This window comes from Lampris incognitus, chromosome 1 (assembly GCF_029633865.1).
Source record: "Lampris incognitus isolate fLamInc1 chromosome 1, fLamInc1.hap2, whole genome shotgun sequence".
In the NCBI taxonomy this organism is placed as follows: Eukaryota; Metazoa; Chordata; class Actinopteri; order Lampriformes; family Lampridae; genus Lampris; species Lampris incognitus.
The window spans coordinates 116,947,607-116,968,530 of record NC_079211.1 but is presented as its reverse complement, the minus strand read 5'-3'; the positions used below and the strand labels follow the sequence as shown (position 1 = coordinate 116,968,530).

At 43.5% G+C, this 20,924-nt stretch overlaps 1 protein-coding gene across 2 annotated transcripts in view; it reads right to left on the bottom strand.

Annotated features, from left to right (window-relative positions):
* Positions 1–427: 427 nt before the first annotated feature.
* Positions 428–20,924, bottom strand: part of LOC130108932 (endophilin-B2-like) — a 75,536-nt gene continuing 55,039 nt past the window's right edge. The window contains exons 8-12 of one of the 2 annotated variants that reach the window (XM_056275576.1): positions 18,656–18,745; positions 18,297–18,397; positions 10,671–10,685; positions 10,327–10,549; positions 428–1,701 (exon numbers count right to left, since the gene is read on the bottom strand). In XM_056275576.1, the coding sequence (XP_056131551.1) occupies positions 1,594–1,701; positions 10,327–10,549; positions 10,671–10,685; positions 18,297–18,397; positions 18,656–18,745 (537 nt within the window). In that variant the 3' untranslated portion in view covers positions 428–1,593. The remainder of the gene's footprint in view (positions 1,702–10,326; positions 10,550–10,670; positions 10,686–18,296; positions 18,398–18,655; positions 18,746–20,924) is intronic. The other variant, XM_056275584.1, reaches the window with a different exon arrangement.

Genomic DNA, 20,924 nt, shown 5'->3' with positions numbered 1-20,924 from the left:
CTGGAAAAGCAGCAGGTTAGCCTTACAGCGCAATACGCCACAGTAATTGATCTGGATTTACTCTAATCCCCCTCTTTGGAACAGTAAATTCTGGAATTCTGTGAATTTCGGGTTCAACGTATCTGGATACTTTGCCAATCCTGTTTCAATGCTGCTTTCCAGAATACCCCCTTCTCCTTTTCAGACACGGACTGTGTTGTTTAGGTAAATACATGTTCACAGTTGCATGTGAAAACGGTTTGGAAGTCTACATAGAAATGAGTGAAATAAAAATGAATGAATGAATGAACAAATCAACTGTTTCATTCTCATAATTTGTAGATTTTCAGAGTAACAGGATTATAAAATGTGTAATTTATCGGCGTGTTACAGAACTACGACAGTCTTAGCTAAAATGAAACACTTAACATAACTGCATTCAAATTAAGTTAACTTTTTATTAAATCCCATACATTTCTTTAATTTAGCATGGCTTGGAGACAGTCAATAAATATGTTGACAAAAAGCAAAATAAATAAAGACAGATGAGGTAAATTAGAACAGCTATAGTAAAAAAAAAAAAACGGTGCATGCACGTACACATTCAGGGTGCGTTTGAAAACTGACTCATCACTGTGCAGTTGCTTTGGTACTTAACGTGTGATAAATAGACCTTGTTACTTTATATACACAGGGAAAGTAAAACACAATCTGTAAGGCTACAAGAAGTAGCACATGCAGCACTAAGACTGAAAACAAATGTTTTAGTGGACAAAAAGAGATAAGACAGCAGAGGAAGGAATCATAAAGACATAAAACTTCAGAAGAGCAAACCAAAATGTCACACAGACGGGCACACGTTTAGTTCAACAAGTAGATGCTGCATGCCGTAACGCAGTAGAACTGCTGCATGCCGTAACGCAGTAGAACTGTCTCTAGATCAGCATGTTCTCTGAGTTTATATAATCTGACCATGACCATTTCAAATCTTAAGGCAGTTAGTGTGTGAGTAGTGAAGACTTGGTGTTTAGTACTACGCAGAGTTGTGAGGAGCAGAGTGGCTGTAGGGAATGTTATCGTCTGCAAAGAATTCAGTGCCTTAGGAATGGTGACGGATCTCTTTGTGGAAAAGGATCATGGTTGTGAACAACTGTACCAAGTTCTCATTTGTCACAAATTGAGCATAACCAAATCCTATCTCCATTAAACGGCGCACTCGTACCTCTGACAGGCAAACACAAACAGCAAGGAAAGAACAAAACAAACAGCAAAACCAACTCAAACAGGATGTTTTAAGAGCAACACACTTTAGCTCCTGTTCTGTCTGTGACACAGCAGACTGCTGTGTCCGATTACAGGGGTATTTAATTATTTAGGGTACTTCAATCACTCCGTCATTGACACTGTCTATATGTGTTTTTGAAAGAGAGAAGGGGGGGGCGTGTATATAAACATGTGCCTCTTTAGGGGTTAGGGTTATTGTGTGTGTGTGTGTGTGTGTGTGTGTCTAACCATGTAGGCATGTGAGTGTTTTCGTGTATGAAGGCGTGTCTTGAGTTTTTGAGTGTTAAACCTTGTGTGTGTGTGTGTTTAGGAGGGTATGCGTGTCTCTCTTTAGTTTAGCAGCTCCAGGTACGTAACGGGAACTTTTCCTTTCAGGTTCCCTCTCTCTCCAACCAGCCAGTCAGAGTCCATTCCCGGCACGGTGTAAACTGTGATCAGCTGCAAGAAAACACACATTTACCTTTCACTTTTACACAAGACATTAACCAAAGGTTTTTTTTTGTGCATTCTTGATTTTCTTAAATAAAAAAATAATTACAAAGGAACACGTTCTATAAATATATGATTTTGTTAATAATTATTATTTAAATGGCTTAGCATTGTATACATAATACATTACAAAGTACTTTTATACATGGCACTGTATAGGCTGCCTTGCACATTACTGTGGCACGGTTTAATAAGCAACACAATTTTATACGATATGTGACATGTGATTAAAGCTGATTTACTCTTGCGATATGGTGACGGATATGCGACACCTGGTAAGTGTGGCATGCTATTTCGATTGCCATTGGGTGTGGCCCTGTGATGGCCTGGCGGCCTGTCCAGGGTGTCTCCCTGCCTGCCGCCCAATGGCTGCTGGGATAGGCTCCAGCATCCCCGCAACCCTGGGAGCAGGATAAGCAGTCTGGATAATGGATGGATGGATAAACCACCCATCTATAAATTAACTTGGCGCTGATATTCACTGTGACTGACAGGTAGTGGGCAGGTCGGACAGGTCGGGGTGCAGCCGCTGTCAGCAGAGACACAACTGGACTTTTGGTGTGTTTCTTAACAACCTGCTGCTTCCCCTGCAGCCACACACTGCAGAAGATGTGATGTTTCAACAGGTGTTTCACCTTTAGCCCATGACTATGAAAAATATACAACTGACTCCCTGGACGCTTACCAAAAGCAAGTCAGTTAAACTAGTGAGTTGATGAAGTAAGCTACCCAAGACACATGAAGTGGTGGGCAGCAAAAAAACTGGTTGCTTTGTTCCAACAGCCCTGTGCTGCACCGACAGCATCCTGAGTCCTGCCCCCCGGTGGGGCTTCTGACAGCTCACTGCTCGCTGCCACATGAGCACTGACACATAATATTTTGCAATACTGCTATCCTAACCCCAATTTCCCATCTTTTATTTTCCAAGGAGAAATCAATAACCCGTTTTCTGATTTTCCGATCACAAAATAAAAATCAGAAAATTATAAACACAATCGAAAACCCTCAATTTTCTATAAAAGGCAAAAACTTGATAGTTTTGAAAAGTTGATATTTTGATAGTTTACTATATTGCACTCTGGATTAACTTGGACAATTAGAAAATACATTTAGTAAATTTGTAATTTACTCTGAGCATACTGAACTTCAGAGTGATGGACCATCAGAGCATGCTGACTTCTATTTTAACCATGAAAACTAGACTTTATCTGAACAGGTTTGGGGGTGGAGGGAATCAATAACAGCCCCTCTATGAATCCAACAGACAGCAAGGCTCGGAAGTTGAAGGCCCACTGAAAGAACAAGAAAAAAAAGACTGTACGGCAGCATACAGCGTGTGACTGTTGTGTGAAAAGTGGGACGTTTTGTGGCCCCTGGTAGATGGGTTGAAATGTTACAAAACTGAAATTTATAGGTAGTGCTTTGATAAAGTATATATTATTTCATACATGATAAAATATATGAAAACGTATGGCATAATAACAAGATTAAAATGTACGAGCATTTTGCCACGATTTTCTTTGGTATGCATTTGCTTACCTTTGAATCAAATTACAATAAGAGATAAAGGTTTTGCACATTATCTTCACATGTCTGTTATTGACTACATGTAATGATAGAGAAGTCCAGTCTGGTACTGAATGTTGTATTTTGGTGATGAAATTCAAGCTCCTGGCCAGAACTCGAGCTTGTTCCATGGTTCATGCATTCTGTTCTTAATGTAGGAAAAGAAGCTACTTGAAAAAAGTAAAAATATTATATTTAATGGAATGTCCATGAGGTGGAAATATGTACACAACCCCCCCCCCCAAAACACACACACACACACACAACACACATAAAGACGTTCTGTGTAGACTCGTTTTCACTACATTGGCCTACCATAACTACTACTACTACTACTACTTTCGGCTGCTCCCGTTAGGGGTCGCCACAGCGGATCATCCATTTCCATTTCTTATTGGCCTACCATAACTATCGGCCACAAAACATCTCACATTCCTTTCTATGACGAGGGCAGCAGATGGGAAATGGGGATCTGAATGAATACTTCAACAATAAGTAAAAAACCCCACTTCACCAGAACAATACTGCTGTAATCAAGAGATTCACTCAATGAAAAAAAAAGTTTCACTGTCTTCTACTACAGCTTTTATGGAGACGGTCTGCATAGGAGTGAATGTGAAGCTCCATCATAGCCCTCTAGTGGCTGTTATAGGTACAGCTCCTCAAATCCCATGGCACCAAACTGAGAAAAAGACGGAAAACCCGAAGGACCGACCAGTGGACCAATGTTGCCGTTTACAGAGTTCCTCTCTGTTGCTAGCGGAGCAGAAAAAGTGTTAACTCTTATCGAGTCATTTGTCTGAGGCCTAAGTCTCAAGCAATGAATCCAAGTCCAAGTCAAGTAAAGGCTTTTATCCCTTTGGGACTTGAGTCAGAATTGAATCAAGTCATGTGTTTCAACTCCCCCACCTATGGAAAGTGGAATAAACCAAAGCTGTAAAATTATATGACTGTGGTTATATTGTGTAAATTGACACTTTAAACAAAATGGAGCATGTTCAAAGTGTATAGTAGAGTGCGACAGCAAGCGTGAGAGGAAGAGACTGAGGGAGCTTGAGCAACAGAAAGCAAAATAAACGAGAGAAGGAAGACAAACCTAACCTTCTGGAATAAACAGGAATCAGGAATATTTATTTGTCATTTCATTCCATGCACCTGCGCACATTAAATGAAACGAAATATCATTTCCCCCAGCCCACAACAGTGCAACACAAAAACAAAAACACATCCAAACTACGAGAACACACATATCCAAACTACAAAAAATTACAAAAACTACAAAAACACATATATCCAACATATAAAAAAAACTGTCCAAGAGAGTGAACGCCAGGATGACAGTCAGAACTACCGGTCTGCATGGGCTAGCAGTTAACTTAGCCTGCCCCGCTTCCATGTCCTGTCAGTCCACCCTCAGTGTTTCCTGCTTGGGTGCAGCTCCAGGCAGGGCCGTGGTCCCTGGGCCCACCGGACGCAGCAGACCAGGCTCCCCCAGCCGATCCAATGCCAGCTCTCTCAGCCACACACCTTTGACATGCCTCTCTACACGCCACATGACGACACCAAAAACACAGTCAACGCTAGGCGAGCCGCAACCAGACCGCCCTCAGTGTTATCGGAATTGCCGGTCTGCATGGGCTAGCAGGTAGCTTAGCCTGCCCTGCTTCCACGTCCTGTCAGACCACCCTTGGTGTTTCCTCCTCATGTGCAGCTCCAGGTAGGGACGTGGCCCCTGGGCCCACAGGACGCAGCAGACCAAGCTCTCCCAGCCAATCCTGCACCAGCTCTCCCAGCCATCAAACGAAAACACAAACTTAAGACACAGACGTGGACAAAGACTGCATCGATGGTACTGGGTGAGGCCGCTGCAAATGTAAGTTCGTGGTGCCATCTTCCCACATCGGTACTGGGTGAGGCTGCTGCAAATGTGAATTCAAGCAGCCATCTTCCCATACCGGAAGCAGAACAAAATAGCATTGCACTATCAAAACCTTACCACCTAGCTAGCTTGAATAAAATAGAAGCTCCAATTGATTGCTGTTACATCAAATTCATATTTATTGCCAAGTAGTTCAGGAACATACAAGGAATTTGACTTGGTATGTTAGTACAGGAGGGAAAAATTAAAAGGTAAAAGTTAAAAGAGTGATAAAATATAATAAAATATACACTACCGTTCAAAAGTTTGGGATCACATTGAAATGTCCATATTTTTGAAGGAAAAGCACTGTACTGTTCAATGAAGATAACTTTAAACTAGTCTTAACGTTAAAGAAATACACTCTATACATTGCTAATGTGGTAAATGACTATTCTAGCTGCAAATGTCTGGTTTTTGGTGCAATATCTACATAGGTGTATAGAGGCCCATTTCAAGCAACTATCACTCCAGTGTTCTAATGGTACAATGTGTTTGCTCATTGGCTCAGAAGGCTAATTGATGATTAGAAAACCCTTGTGCAATCATGTTCACACATCTGAAAACAGTTTAGCTCGTTACAGAAGCTACAAAACTGACCTTCCTTTGAGCAGATTGAGTTTCTGGAGCATCACATTTGTGGGGTCAATTAAACGCTCAAAATGGCCAGAAAAAGAGAACTTTCATCTGAAACTCGACAGTCTATTCTTGTTCTTAGAAATGAAGGCTATTCCATGCGAGAAATTGCTAAGAAATTGAAGATTTCCTACACCGGTGTGTACTACTCCCTTCAGAGGACAGCACAAACAGGCTCTAACCAGAGTAGAAAAAGAAGTGGGAGGCCGCGTTGCACAACTGAGCAAGAAGATAAGTACATTAGAGTCTCTAGTTTGAGAAACAGACGCCTCACAGGTCCCCAACTGGCATCTTCATTAAATAGTACCCGCAAAACACCAGTGTCAACATCTACAGTGAAGAGGCGGCTGCGGGATTCTGGGCTTCAGGGCAGAGTGGCAAAGAAAAAGCCATATCTGAGACTGACCAATAAAAGAAAAAGATTAGGATGGGCAAAAGAACACAGACATTGGACAGAGGAAGACTGGAAAAAAGTGTTGTGGACGGATGAATCCAAGTTTGAGGTGTTTGGATCACAAAGAAGAACGTTTGTGAGACGCAGAACAAATGAAAAGATGCTGGAAGAATGCCTGACGCCATCTGTTAAGCATGGTGGAGGTAATGTGATGGTCTGGGGTTGCTTTGGTGCTGGTAAGGTGGGAGATTTGTACAGGGTAAAAGGGATTCTGAATAAGGAAGGCTATCACTCCATTTTGCAACGCCATGCCATACCCAGTGGACAGCGCTTGATTGGAGCCAATTTCATCCTACAACAGGACAATGACCCTAAACACACCTCCAAATTGTGCAAGAACTATTTAGAGCAGAAGCAGGCAGCTGGTATTCTATCGGTAATGGAGTGGCCAGCGCAGTCACCAGATCTGAACCCCATTGAGCTGTTGTGGGAGCAGCTTGACCGTATGGTACGCAAGAAGTGCCCATCCAACCAATCCAACTTGTGGGAGCTGCTTCTGGAAGCGTGGGGTGCAATTTCTCCAGATTACCTCAACAAATTAACAGCTAGAATGCCAAAGGTCTGCAATGCTGTAATTGCTGCAAATGGAGGATTCTTTGACGAAAGCAAAGTTTGATGTAAAAAAAATCTTATTTCAAATACAAATCATTATTTCTAACCTTGTCAATGTCTTGACTCTATTTTCTATTCATTTCACAACATATGGTGGTGAATAAGTGTGACTTTTCATGGAAAACACAAAATTGTTTGGGTGATCCCAAACTTTTGAACGGTAGTGTATATACAAGACAAAACAAAAATACAAATGATAAAAATAGGTGAAATAAGGTGCAATAATGTGGAAACACAGAATATGGCAAGTACTCGATTTACAAAATGTTATGAGAATTTTTAAATAAGAAGATGCAGAATGAGAAGTTGATGTAAGAAAGGGAGTTATTTACAGGGTAGTGTGGGCTTATGCAAGGTGTCCATGTACAGAGCGCACAGTAGGGCAGATGGATGCATTGCACTGTGTTTGTGCATGTGAATGTGTGTGTATGTCATGTCATGGTTTGGAGAGAGGGTCAGAGCGGGTGGGGGGCAGTGTCAGTATCTGTGGGCTTGTTGCAAAGGCCTACTGCTGTGGAGAAGAAGCTTGTCTTGTGGGAAGAGGTTCTGGTTTTTATAGACCTTAACCTCTTGCCAGAGAGGAATGTTTTGAAGAGACCAGGGCTGGCCTGGGAATGAGTATATTAAGAGGGATAGCTCAGGTTGGACGGTTTGGAGACAAAGCAAGAGAGGCAAGATTGAGATGGCTTGGACATGTGCGGAGGAGAGATGCTGGGTATATTGGGAGAAGGATGCTGAATATGGAGCTGCCAGGGAAGAGGAAAAGAGGAAGGCCAAAGAGGAGGTTTATGGATGTGGTGAGGGAAGACATGCAGGTGGCTGGTGTGATAGAGGAAGATGCAGAGGACAGGGAGAGATGGAAACGGATGATCCACTGTGGCGACCCCTAACGGGAACAGCTGAAAGTAGCAGTAGTAGTAGTAGTAGTAGTAGATGGCTGGCTTAGGTGGGAAGGGTCGACCATGATCTTTCCTGCTCGCTTCAGTGTCCTTGAGGCGTACAGGTCCTGGAGAGCTGGCAGGTTGCAGCCAATCACCCTCTCAAGCAGAGCGAATGATACACTGCAGTCTGCCCTTGTCCTTGGCAGCAGCAATAGTGTACCCAATAGTGATGTAGGAGGTGAGGGTGGACTCAATGATGGCAGTGTAGAAGTTCACCATCATTGGCTTTGGCAGGCTGAACTTCTTCAGCTGCAGCATGAAGTACAACCTCTGCTGTAACTTCCAGACTTGAGGTCTTGGTTAATGATGGTGCCCAGGAAGCAGGAGGATTCCACAGTGTCAACTGGGAAGCCACAAAGGGTGACGGGTGCGGGGGGTGTTCTTTATTAAGTTCATAACCATCGCCACTGTTTTGCACTGAGCTCCAAGTTGTTTTGGTCACATCAATACACCAGATGGTTAATCTCCCACCTGTAGGTGGTGTCGTCAGCAAACTTCAGGAGTTTGACTGATTGGTGACAGGAGGTTCAGCTGTTTGTATATAGCTGGTGGATGAAGTCACAGGGGATGTTGTCGGGACAGACCCATTGTCTTTCAAATTGACAATAGTACCCATTCAGATCGCTGGCCAGGTGCAAGTCATTAGTGGAGTTGGGGGGGGGGGGGCTTTCAGTTTGTAGTTGTTGATCTGTCTGAGGCCCTTCAAAACAAAGGTCGAGTTGTTTTCTGAGAACTGTTGTTGAAGCTTCTCAGAGTACAGTCGTTTAGCAACTCTCAACGCCTTGCTAAACCTGTATTTAGACTCTTTAAAACAGTCCTTTGGCGACAGGCATGGGCGCAAGTCCATGAATGGCATCCAGCGCTTTACCTGTGTCCCCCGTCCATAGGGTTAGTGGTTGTGTCAGGAAAGGCATCTGATGTAAAATTTTGCCAGATCATTACGCAGATGACAAGACCATACCAGATTGGTTGAGGCTCCATGCCGGATCAGTCAAGGCCCAGGTTAACAATGACCACCATTGGTGCTGTGCCCTCAAAAGGTGTACTGATGGAAACTATAAAATCCGCTGTGGCGACCCCTGAAAAACAGGGAACGAGCTGAAAGTAGAAGAAGAAACCAGACCTTGTCCCCACTCCTAAATGCTTCCTCCTTTTCTAACCTTAGCTGCCTGAGTTTACCTGTAAACCATGGTTTGTCGTTGTTGTAACTAACCCGGTGCTTGTGGTACACAGCTGTCCTCACAGAAGCTGACGTAAGATGTCACAGCTTCAGTGTACTCATCCAGACTGTTGGTGGCAGTCCTGAACACATTCCAGTCAGTGCAGTCCATGCACGCACGAAGACCCTCCATAGCTTCACTGTTGCACTTCTTAGATGTCCTAAGAGAGTTTTAATTTCTGCCTGTGTGCAGGAAACGGGTGGACCATGACGTGGTCAGTGTCCCAGTGCAGCGCGGGGGGCCACGTGATAGGCACTACTGACTGTTGTGTAACAGTGATCTAAAGTGTTCTCCTCCCTGGTCAGGCATTTAATCAGGTGCCGGTATTTAGGTAGTTCATGGCTGAGATTCCCTTTGTTAAAATCACCGAGGACAATAATGAAAGAGTCCAGGTTTTTCTGCTCCAACACAGTATCTGGTTGGCGAGCATGTGCTGTGCCTCCTGCACGTTGGCCTGTGGTGGACTGTAAATACCGGCCAGCATGAATGAAGTGAACTCACGGGGGGAGCAGAAGGTTTTACATTTTATGAAAAAAGTTTCCCGAACAAGAGAACAGTGCTGCAGAATCACGGTCATGTTTTTACACCAGCCACTGTTAATATAAAAACAAATACCTCCAACTTTCGTTTTGCTGGAGAGATCAGTGTCGCGATCCGCTTTGAACAGCTGCCAGCTACAGTGCAGAGTCCGCTATTGATCCACACAGCCCAGTTTCCATGAAGCACAAAATGCAAGATGAAGAAAAGTGTCTATTCTTCCCTACCAGTAGATGAAGTTCATCTAGTTTGTTGCAGCGATCGCACATTAGACAGAAATATTCCTGGCAATGGAGTGCACAGTCCACATTTGCGGAGATGCACGAGCACACTGGTACATTTCCCACTCCTCCGGCGTTTCACTGCGTGAACGAAAGTGAGTGGCACCTTTGACCAAAATCTGCAGTAATTCCACAGATGGGATGAGCAAGTTGGGAAATATGGCCACAGAAGTTGTTTCCCTGATGTTCACAAGCTCTGCTCTGGTGAAAGAGCTTCTGGGTATTGTAGCAAAACACTGAGTTTGCAAACAAAACAATACAAAACAATGTGCACGGACACACCAAAGCTGCCATCTGTGGTGCCATCTTGGTAGTCACTACTTTGGGCTTACACTGCTAGTCATTCGTCTACTGCGAGTATGTGCTAAAGTGACAATCCATGACGGTTATTCTTGCTTTAACAACTCACCTCATCAGCTAGAAGAGAGAGCTCACTGGAGTCAGCAGCTTCATAATCATACAGGACCTTGGCTTTACGGGTGCCTGTAGCTGGTGTCTGCACGTCCTCAATCTTCAGTGTGTCCGCTTCAATAGGACTGGTAATGCCAACTTGCATGGAGGAAGCGCTTGGATAGGAGGGGTCGGCACTTGAAGTCAACTGACCAGAGTTGGCCGCAAAAGCATTGGGAAACCTGAGTATAAGCAGACATGAAAGTCATGAAATGCGCGCGCGCACACACACACACACACACACACACACACAAGAGTGAACACATACTATGTACAAGAAAAGACAGCATGTTTTATACTCACACATCTCCACTGGAGCTGAGAACATGGGAGACAATGGAAAAGACTGGTCATGTGTCTGACTAAACAACTGTAGCACAACATCACTGATTAAACTGCAAACTGATTTGTTTACTTTCTCATGACTTGCTAGTGTATATCATACATAGGATTTTGACATTTAGGTTACCAACACCAGTGACATCAGCAAATCTTTGACAATCTGTTTGGAGTGAAGATATACACTGCTCAAAAAAATAAAGGGAACACATAAGCAATGCAATGTAGCTCCAAGTCAATCACACTTTTGAGATATTAACCTGTCCAGTTAGGAAGCAACACTGATTTGTGAATCAATTTCACCTGTTGGTAAATTGTCTAATTTCCACCTGGTAGAAATTAGACAATTTGCAAGACAACCCCTATAAAAGGAATGGATTTGCAGGTGGTGGCCACAGACCATTTGCCTGTCCTCATCTTTTCTGGCCGATCTTTGGTTAGTTCTTCATTTTGCTAGTGCCCTCACCACTAGAGGTGGCATGAGGCGGTATCTGCAACCTATAGAAGTTGCTCAGGTAGTGCAGCTCATCCAGGATGGCACATCAATGCGTGCTGTGGCAAGAAGATTTGATGTGTCTCCCAGCACAGTGTCCAGAGCATGGAGGAGGTACCAGGAGACAGGCCAGTACACCAGGAGAGGTGGAGGGGGCTGCAGGAGGACAACAACCCCGCAGCAGGACCGCTATCTGGTCCTTTGTGCAAGGAGGAACAGGAGGAGCACTGCCGGAGCCCTACAAAACGACCTTCAACAGGCCACTAATGTGCAGGTTTCTGCTCAAACGGTGAGAAACAGAATGCATGAGGATGGTATGAGGACCTGACGTCCACAATTGGGGCCTGTGCTCACAGCCCAACACCGTGCAGCCCGATTGACCTTTGCCAGAGAACATCTTGGTTGGCAGATTCGCCATTGGCGCCCTGTGCTCTTCACAGATGAGAGCAGGTTCACACTGAACACATGTGACAGACGTGAGAGAGTCTGGAGACGCTGTGGAGAACGTTCTGCTGCCTGCAACATCCTCCAGCATGACCGGTTTGGCGGTGGGTCAGTGATGGTCTGGGGAGGCATATCCTTGGAGGGCCGCACAGACCTCTACGTGCTAGCCAGAGGTACCATGACTGCCATTAGGTACCGGGATGAGATCCTCAGACCCATTGTCAGACCATATGCTGGTGCAGTGGGCCCTGGGTTCCTGTTCATGCATGGCAATGCTCGTCCTCATGTGGCCAGAGTGTGTCAGCAGTTCCTGTAAGTCGAGGGCATTGATGCTATGGACTGGCCTGCACGTTCCCCAGACCTGAACTCAATCGAGCACCTCTGGGACATCATGTCTCGTACCATCCGCCAACGCGATGTCGCACCACAGACTGTCCAGGAGTTGACCGATGCCCTGATCCAGGTCTGGGAGGAGATCCCTCAGGAGACCATCCGTCGTCTCATCAGGAGCATGCCCAGATGTTGTAGGGAGTGCATACAGGCACGTGGAGGCCACACACACTACTGAGCCTCATTTTGAATCGTCTTGAAGAATTTCCACAGAAGTTGGATCAGCCTATGTTCTCATTTTCCACTTTGATTTTGAGTATGATTCTTAAACCAGACCTTAATGGGCTAATGATTTTGATTTCCATTGATCATTCTTAGGTTATTTTGCTCTAAACACATTCCCCTGTCTAATAAATCAAGATTTTCAGCTGAAATATTTCATTCATCGAGGTCTATATTGTGTTTTTAGGTGTTCCCTTTATTTTTTTGAGCAGTATATATACAGTGCATCCGGAAAGTATTCACACCCCTTCACTTTCCCCACATTTTGTTATGTTACAGCCTTATTCCAAAATGGATTAAATTCCTTTTTTTTCCCTCATCAATCTACATACAATACCCCATAATGACAAAGCGAAAAAGGTTTTGTAGACATTTTTGCAAATTTATTAAAAATTAAAAACTGAAATATTGCATGTACATAAGTATTCACACCCTTTATTTACTCAGTACTTGGTTGAGGCACCCTTGGCAGCGATTACAGCCTCAAGTCTTCTTGGGTATGAAGCTACAAGCTTGGCACACCTATATTTGGGGTATTTCTCCCATTCTTCTCTGCAGATCCTCTCGAGCTCTGTAAGGTTAGATGGGGAGCGTCGCTGCACAGCTATTTTCAGGTCTTTCCAGAGATGTTCAATGGGATTCAAGTCTGGGCTCTGGCTGGGCCACTCAAGGACATTCACAGACGTGTCCCAAAGCCACTCCTTCGTTGTCTTGGCTGTGTGTTTAGGGTTGTTGTCATGTTGAAAGGTAAACCTTTGCCCCAGTCTGAGGTCCTGAGCGCTCTGGAGCAGGTTTTCATCAAGGATCTCTCTGTACTTTGCTCCATTCATCTTTCCCTTGATTCTGACTAGTCTCCCAGTTCCTGCCGCTGAAAAACATCCCCACAGCATGATGCTGCCACCACCATGCTTCACTGTAGGGATGGTATTAGCAAGGTGATGAGAGGTGCCTGGTTTCCTCCAGACGTGACGTTTGGCATTCAGGCCAAAGAGTTCAATCTTGGTTTCATCAGACCTGAGAATTTTGTTTCTCATGGTCTGAGAGTCCTTTAGGTGCTTTCTGGCAAACTCCAAGTGGGCTGTCATGTGCCTTTTACTGAGCAGAGGCTTCCGTGTGGCCACTCTACCATAAAGGCCTGATTGGTGGAGTGCTGCAGAGATGGTTGTCCTTCTGGAAGGTTCTCCCATCCCCACAGAGGAACGCTGGAGCTCTGTCAGAGTGACCATCGGGTTCTTGGTCACCTCACTGACCAAGGCCCTTCTCCCCCCGATTGCTCAGTTTGGCTGGGCGGCCAGCTCTAGGAAGAGTGCCGGTGGATCCAAACTTCTTCCATTTATGAATGATGGAGACCACTGTGCTCTTCGGAACCTTCAAAGCTGTAGAAATTTTTTTGTACCCTTCCCCAGATCTGTGCCTCGATACAATCCTGTCTTGGAGGTCCACAGACAATTCCTTTGACTTCATGGCTTGGTTTCTGCTCTAATGTGCACTGTCAACAGTGGGACCTTATATATAGACAGGTGTGTGCCTTTCCAAATCATGTCCGACCAACTGAATTTACTACAGGTTGACTCCAGTCAAGATGTAGAAACATCTCAAGGATGATCAGTGGAAACAGGATGAATCTGAGCTCAATTTTGAGTGTCATAGCAAAGGGTGTGAATACTTATGTACATGCAATATTTCAGTTTTTTATTTTTAATAAATTTGCAAAAATTTCTACAAAACCTTTTTCACTTTGTCATTATGGGGTATTGTGTGTAGATTGATGAGAGAAAAAAAAGGAATTTAATCCATTTTGGAATAAGGCTGTAACATAACAAAATGTGGGGAAAGTGAAGGGGTGTGAATACTTTCCGGACGCACTGTGTATGTGTGTGTGTGTGTGTGTGTGTGTGTGTGTGAGTGTATAAATTTTTTTTGTCTTTTTTAAAAAATCTTTTCATTGCATTTTTGCACAGGTTTATAAGACAAACAGAACAAAATGTAAACGTGCCTGTGAGTTTTACCCCATGAAAACCGAACCCCCAAACCCATAAGCCACCCTCATCCCACCCAACTGTAGCCTAAATTGGAGAAGCAAACCAAGCGGATGAAAAACAAAAATCTATCTATCTCTCTATATATATATATCCACAGGATGTTGCAATGAAGCCTTCGATGTAGAAAAAAAGAGCTCAACAATTCAGGAGAAAAGATACATTTTTTATAGCTCAAAGTTGTTAAATGGCAGAACAAGCCTGCTTTGTGCTCAATGCACTAATCAGGTGCCTACATGGTTAAGGACATTTACTGTAACCTTACAGTAAGGACCCTACAATAAAGAGTTACAGTAAGCTCTATCCCCATTGGACAGTTCAAATGTATCAATGTTCCAACCATAGATTGGCCCATCCCCCTACCCTGAAATTGAACACCGCACACAGAACGTAGGCAACCGGTATAAATAAGGGCGTTTACTGTAACCGTGTAGGCAGCTGATGAGTGCATTGAGCACGAAGCAAGCTTGTTCTGCCATTTAACAACTTTGAGCTATAAAAATAAATAAATAATAATAAAAAAAATTTATATATATATATATGGCTTGCCACCCAATGACTGCTGGGATAGGCTCCAGCATCCCTGTGACCCTGAGAACAGGATAAGCGGTTTGGTTTAATTGTAGCAGGCCATGCCTGCTACAATTAAATTGAGGATGAGTGGACCAGATTAAAAATGCGATACCACCTATCTTCTGGTAGCTCAATACCTAGGTCTATCTCCCAGGAGTTTTTAGTTTGGGCAAGAAGGCCTGAGTTTAGTGAGTCGATTAGGCTGTAAATAGTAGAGATGGGGCGTTTCTGTTGTGGATCCAGCGTTAACAAGGTATCCATTGGTGACTCACTGGGGGGCGGTTGGGGAACTGGAGTGAAGAGGGGGAGTGAAGATATTTTAAGGAAGCTTTAGACTCAGCGGTTAAAGAACACTAAAACATCTTGCCACTAAGGTAAAAATATCTATAATCCATGTTATTTCATGTGTTTATAGATTTTAATCTGCTTTGATGAGTATGAAACTGGAAATTGAAGGTGTGATGATGAATGTTATCAGCGCATATATGCCTTACAAGTTGGGTGTGAGATGGAAGAGAAAGAAGAATTCTGGAGTGAGTTGGATGAAGTAGTGGAGAGGGTACCCATGGAAGAGAGAGTTGTGATTGGAATGGACTTCAATGAGCATGTTGGTGAAGGGAACAGAGGTAATGAGGAGGTGATGGGCAGGTATGGTGTCAAGGAGAGGAATGTGGAAGGACAGATGGTGGTGGATTTTGCAAAAAGGATGGAAATTGATGTGGCGAATACATATTTCAAGAAGAGGGAGGAAGACAGGGTATATAAGAGTGGAGGAAAGTGCACACAGGTAGAATACATCTTATGCAGGAGGTGCAATCTGAAAGAGATTGGGGACTGAAAGATGGTGACAAGGGAGTGCGTCGCTGGGCACCATCGGATGGTGGTCTGTAGGATGACTTTGGAGAACAAGAACAGGAAGACAGTGAATGCAGAGAACAGGATCAAATGGTGGAAGTTGAAGAGGGGAGACTGTTGTGTGGAGGTCAGGGATGAGGTAAGACAGGCACTGGGTGATAATAAAGAGTTTCATGATGGCTGGGCAACTACTTAGATTGTGAGAAAGACAGCTAAGTAGGTACTTGGTGTGTCATCTGGAGAGAGGACGGAAGAAAATGAGAATTGGTGATGGAATGAGGAAGTACAGAAAAGTATGAGGAAGAGGTTGGCGAAGAAGTGGGATAGTCAGACAGACAAAGAAAGTAGAGGGGAGCACAAGGAGATGTGGCGTAAGACAAAGAGAGGTTGCAAAGGCAAAGGCATATGGTGAGTTGTATGAGAGGTTAGACACTAAGGAAGGGGAAAAGGACTTGTACCGATTGGCTAGACAGAGGGACTGAGCTGGGAAGGATGTGCAGCATGTTAGGATGATGAAGGGTAGAGGTGGAAATGTGCTGACAAGTGAGGAGAGTGTGTTGAGAAGGTGGAAGGAGTACTTTGAAGGGCTGATGAATGACGAAAATGAGAGAGAGAGAAGGTTGTATGATGTGGGGATAGTGAATCAGGAAGTGCAGTGGATTAGCAAGGATGAAATGAAGGCAGCTATGAAAAGGATGACGAGTGGAAAAGCAGGTGGTCCAGATGACATACCTGTGGAGGTATGGAGGTGTGTAGGAGAGATGGCAGCGGGGTTTTTAACTAGATTGTTTAACACAAACTCGTAAAGTGAGAGAATGCCTGAGGAGTGGAAAAGAAGTATACTGGTACCGATTTTCGAGAATAAAGGTGATGTGCAGAGTCGAAGTTATTACAGAGGTATAATGTTGATTATTCACAGCATGAAGATACGGGAAAGAGTAATAGAAGCTAGGTTAAGAGGAGAGGTTATGATTAGCGAGCAGCAGTATGGTTTAATGACAGGAAAGAGCACCACAGATGTGATGTTTGCTTTGAGAATGTTGATGGAGAAGTATAGAGAAGGTCAGAAGGAGTTACATACATTGTGTCTTTGTGGATTTAGAGAAAGCATATGACAAGGTGTCGAGAGAGGAGGTGTGGTATTGTATGAGGAAGTCAGGAGTGGCACAGAAGTATGTAGGAGTGGTGCAGGATATGTATGAGGGCAGTGTGACAGTGGTGAAGTGTGTGGTAGGAATTACAGATGGGTTCAAGGCGGAGGTGGGATTACATCAAGGATTGGCTCTGAGCCCTTTTTTGTTTGCAATGGTGATGGATGAGATCAGGCAGGACTCTCTGTGGACTATTAATGTTTGCGGATGACATTGTGATCTGTAGTGAGAGTAGAGTGCAGGTTGAGGAGACCCTGGAGAGGTGGAGGTGGAGAGAAGGGGAATGAAAGTCAGTAGGAACAAGACGCAATACATACACGTAAAGGAGAGGGAGGAGAGTGGAATGGTGAGGATGGAAGGACTTGGCGAAGGTGGATGAGTTTAAATACTTGGGGTCAACTTTTCCAAGTAATGGGGAGTGTGGAAGAGAGGTGAAACAGTGAGTGCAGGCAGGGTGGAGAGTTGAGAAACCTGTCAGGAGTGATTTGCGACAGAAGCGTACCAGCGAGAGCGAAAGGGAACAAGAACAACAACTTAGTTTTGTATAGCAACTTTCAAGGAATTCAAGGACGCTTTACACTAGATAAGAAAAAAAAGACTAAAACAAAGATCAAAAGACTACAGACCATAGGCCTTAGTAAAAGGTAGGTTTTCAGTAGTCTTTTAAAATTGTCCAAAGGAGCAGCGTTGCAGATCTCTGCTGAAATAAGAGTTCCAAAGGGTGGGGGCTGCCACACTACAGGCTCTATCCCCAAAAGCGTGCAGGCTGGTGTGGGGGATGGAAAGCAGGACCGTTTACAAGATAGTTGTGAGACCAGCTATGTTGTATGGTTTAGAGACGGTGGCGCTGACAAAAAGACAGGAGGTGGAGCTGGAGGTGGTAAAGTTGAAGATGCTGGAGCTGCCAGGGAAGAGGAAAAGAGGAAGGATAAAGGAGGTTTATGGATGTGGTGAGCAAGGACATGCAGGTGGCTGGCATGACAGAGGAAGATGCAGAGGACAGGAAGAAACGGAAATGGATGATCCGCTGTGGCGACCCCTAATGGGAGCAGCCAAAAGAAGAGGATAGATTTTAATCCGCTTTAGAATTTTGGCTTTCAGCTGAGGAAAGTAAAGCATGGTATGCATTCAGCATCGGTGAAGCCTTTTTTTTTCTTTCAAAGAATTGGTTTCAAGTAATGTTTGGCACTTACCATAAATTTCACTGAGTGTGATGAAAATGAGTTGAGGCTTATATGCATTTAAGCTGCAGTGCATTATGAAAGAGAAATGGACCTTTTGCCTCTAGAAATGTGTTGTTATTTTTTAATCTTACCAAACCCTTTGATTGCCACCAATAAATACTGCTCCAACTGGGAGCTTATTCACCTAATAACCATAGTGGGAAACCACCTATCCATACAATTCTCCATATAGTCCTCACCTTCTAAGCAATTTCTGCAGGTCCTGCATGTGCAAATGACACTGCTTGTAGTAGGCTGCTTGCATCTCCACAAACTCAAGCAAGCAGCGCAAGTGATTCACCTACACAAAAAGAACCCAAAATATTAGAGCTCACTCTTTAAGCTCACCTATGATCTGCAAATACACAACTCAAACATTAAACCATTTATTTCATATACATGTGGAATTTAACTCTGTTTTGTCCTAAAGCAGAGAACAAAACTAATAAACAAAACATAATAATAATAATTCAATAAGTCAAAAGTTATTTTTCTTTTTTTTTTTTAAATCGGTGAATTATGGATTAAAGTGTGTTTGTATGTGTGTAGAAGGCCATACATGCGTACTGCTGATGCCTTCCAGAAGCAGTCCAGTCACTTCTGCCTGCCTGTCAAACTCCGTCTGGGCCACGCGGAGTTCCTGTTCTGCCTGAGGACAAGGAACAGCATAATGACAAGTCAAGATTTCAAAGCTTGTAACAAATCATTATCCTTCCAAGGATGATTTTCCATTTTCAAGATTACCTGATGGTTTTTAGACTGTAGCTGTAGGTTGTGATCGATGTTCAATATGATGTATTCTTTTTGTTGTTGGGCAACATGTATGACAGCCAGTGTAACACATTGCTATTATACAAATCAAATGTCGACCTGTGATGCAACTTTTGACCATATTTGGGGGATTTTCTGACTGTTGAGGCCTGTAATGTGACATCACTATGTGCCAATCTTGTGAAGATACAATGTACTACACTAAACCAGTGACATTATACAACATCCATCCAATATCTGAACCACTTATCCTGCTCTCAGGGTCGTGGGGATGCTGGAGCCCATTCGCCAGGCCATCACACAGCCCCCCCCACCCGCCCCCACCACACACACGCAAACAATTTAGTACGGCCGATTCACCTGACCTACATGTCTGGACTGTGGGAGGAACCTGGAGCAAACCCACGCAAACACGGGGAGAACATGCAAACTCCACACAGAGGACGTCCCCCAAGATTGGACTACAATTTGAAAAAGGGACGATTCAATAACATGGACAAGGTCACAGCATTTAAAAGGTGCCAACACATGACCCTCTATTGGATTCTTGTCATCTTCTACAATAATCATTGATGCGAGCGCCTACAATGCTTTACGCCATATTCATTAAAATAAACAAACAAAGATTTGCTGCAGCTTAGCATTGAAAAATCAGAATCAAAAACGGTGGGTGGTACCATCAGAAAACAAAAAACATCCCTGATTCCAAGTCCGACTCCAAGATGAGCACCAGATGTGTAAAATACAACCTGTACATCTGCAAATAATAGTCTCTGTACTTCCTATTCTAGTAATGCACTTCTTTAATAATTTCTATGTTCTTTGATTTCCAGTTTTTCTATAGTTGAATGAGACACAAACATGACATTAATTAAACAAATAGTCTTCAAAACTCCAAAAATACCCACATTTTCCATTTTAGGCAAAGCAATAACATTTTCTTCATATGCTGCGATGGTTTATGGGCACAACGAATGCATTTGTCACTAATATTTCGAGGTCAAAGACTGATAAAAAGGTAGAATTTATACCGTGACACAAATTGTAAAACATTTTAATTTGAATGATCATGGGTTGGTTTAAACTGTTGGGATCGGTATGATCCCAAACATCAAGTATGTAATCTTATTTGAACATAAGAGGAGGCTTAAATTCCAGGAGCAAACATCTAATTAAACATTTTAAGCTGCTAACATATTGATGAACATGTTGGCGTAAGCAAACTAAACTCTCTGGGAAGAACTGTGAGAAGTTGGGTCAATGTTCTCGACAACACTGCCCCCTTCCGTTGTTTCTTATCAACTCAGGAATTTTTTGAACTCAAATGGTCATTTTGACAAATATCAATCAGGTTTCCGACCTAACCACAGTACTGACACAGCTATAAAAGTGTTAAATGATATACAGCTGAATACTGACTCAGGTAAAATATCCGCTCTGGTTTTACTTGATTTCAGTGAGGCATTTGACACAGCTATAAAAGTGTTAAATGATATACAGCTGAATACTGACTCAGGTAAAATATCCGCTCTGGTTTTACTTGATTTCAGTGCGACATTTGTCACTGTAGATCACAGAATACTGTTGGACAGGCTGGAAGATTGGGTAGGACTTTCTGGAGCAGTCCTTAATTAGTTCAGGTCTTATTTAGAAGACCGGAGTTTCTTTGTCACCATTGGCAGTTATGAATCTGATAGAGCGGCTATGACATGTGGAATCCCCCAGGGATTGGTTCTCGGACCTCTCCAGTTTCATCTGTACATGCTGCCTTTAGGCCAAATTCTTCAGAGCAACAACATGGATTACCATAGTTATGTAGATGATAATCAGATATATCTGGCTTGCTCACCTGATGATCTCAGCCCAATAGACTCACTGTGTCACTGTTTGGAGCAGATAAATAATTGGATGAGCCAAAACTTTCTTCAATTAAATAAGGAAAAAAGAGATTATTGTGTTTGGCAACAAAGATAAGAGAACTATTATAAATGAACCACTCAAGTCTTGAGCTCTAAAAACCAAAGACCAAGTGTTACGGACTAGTCGGGTCTAGGGGT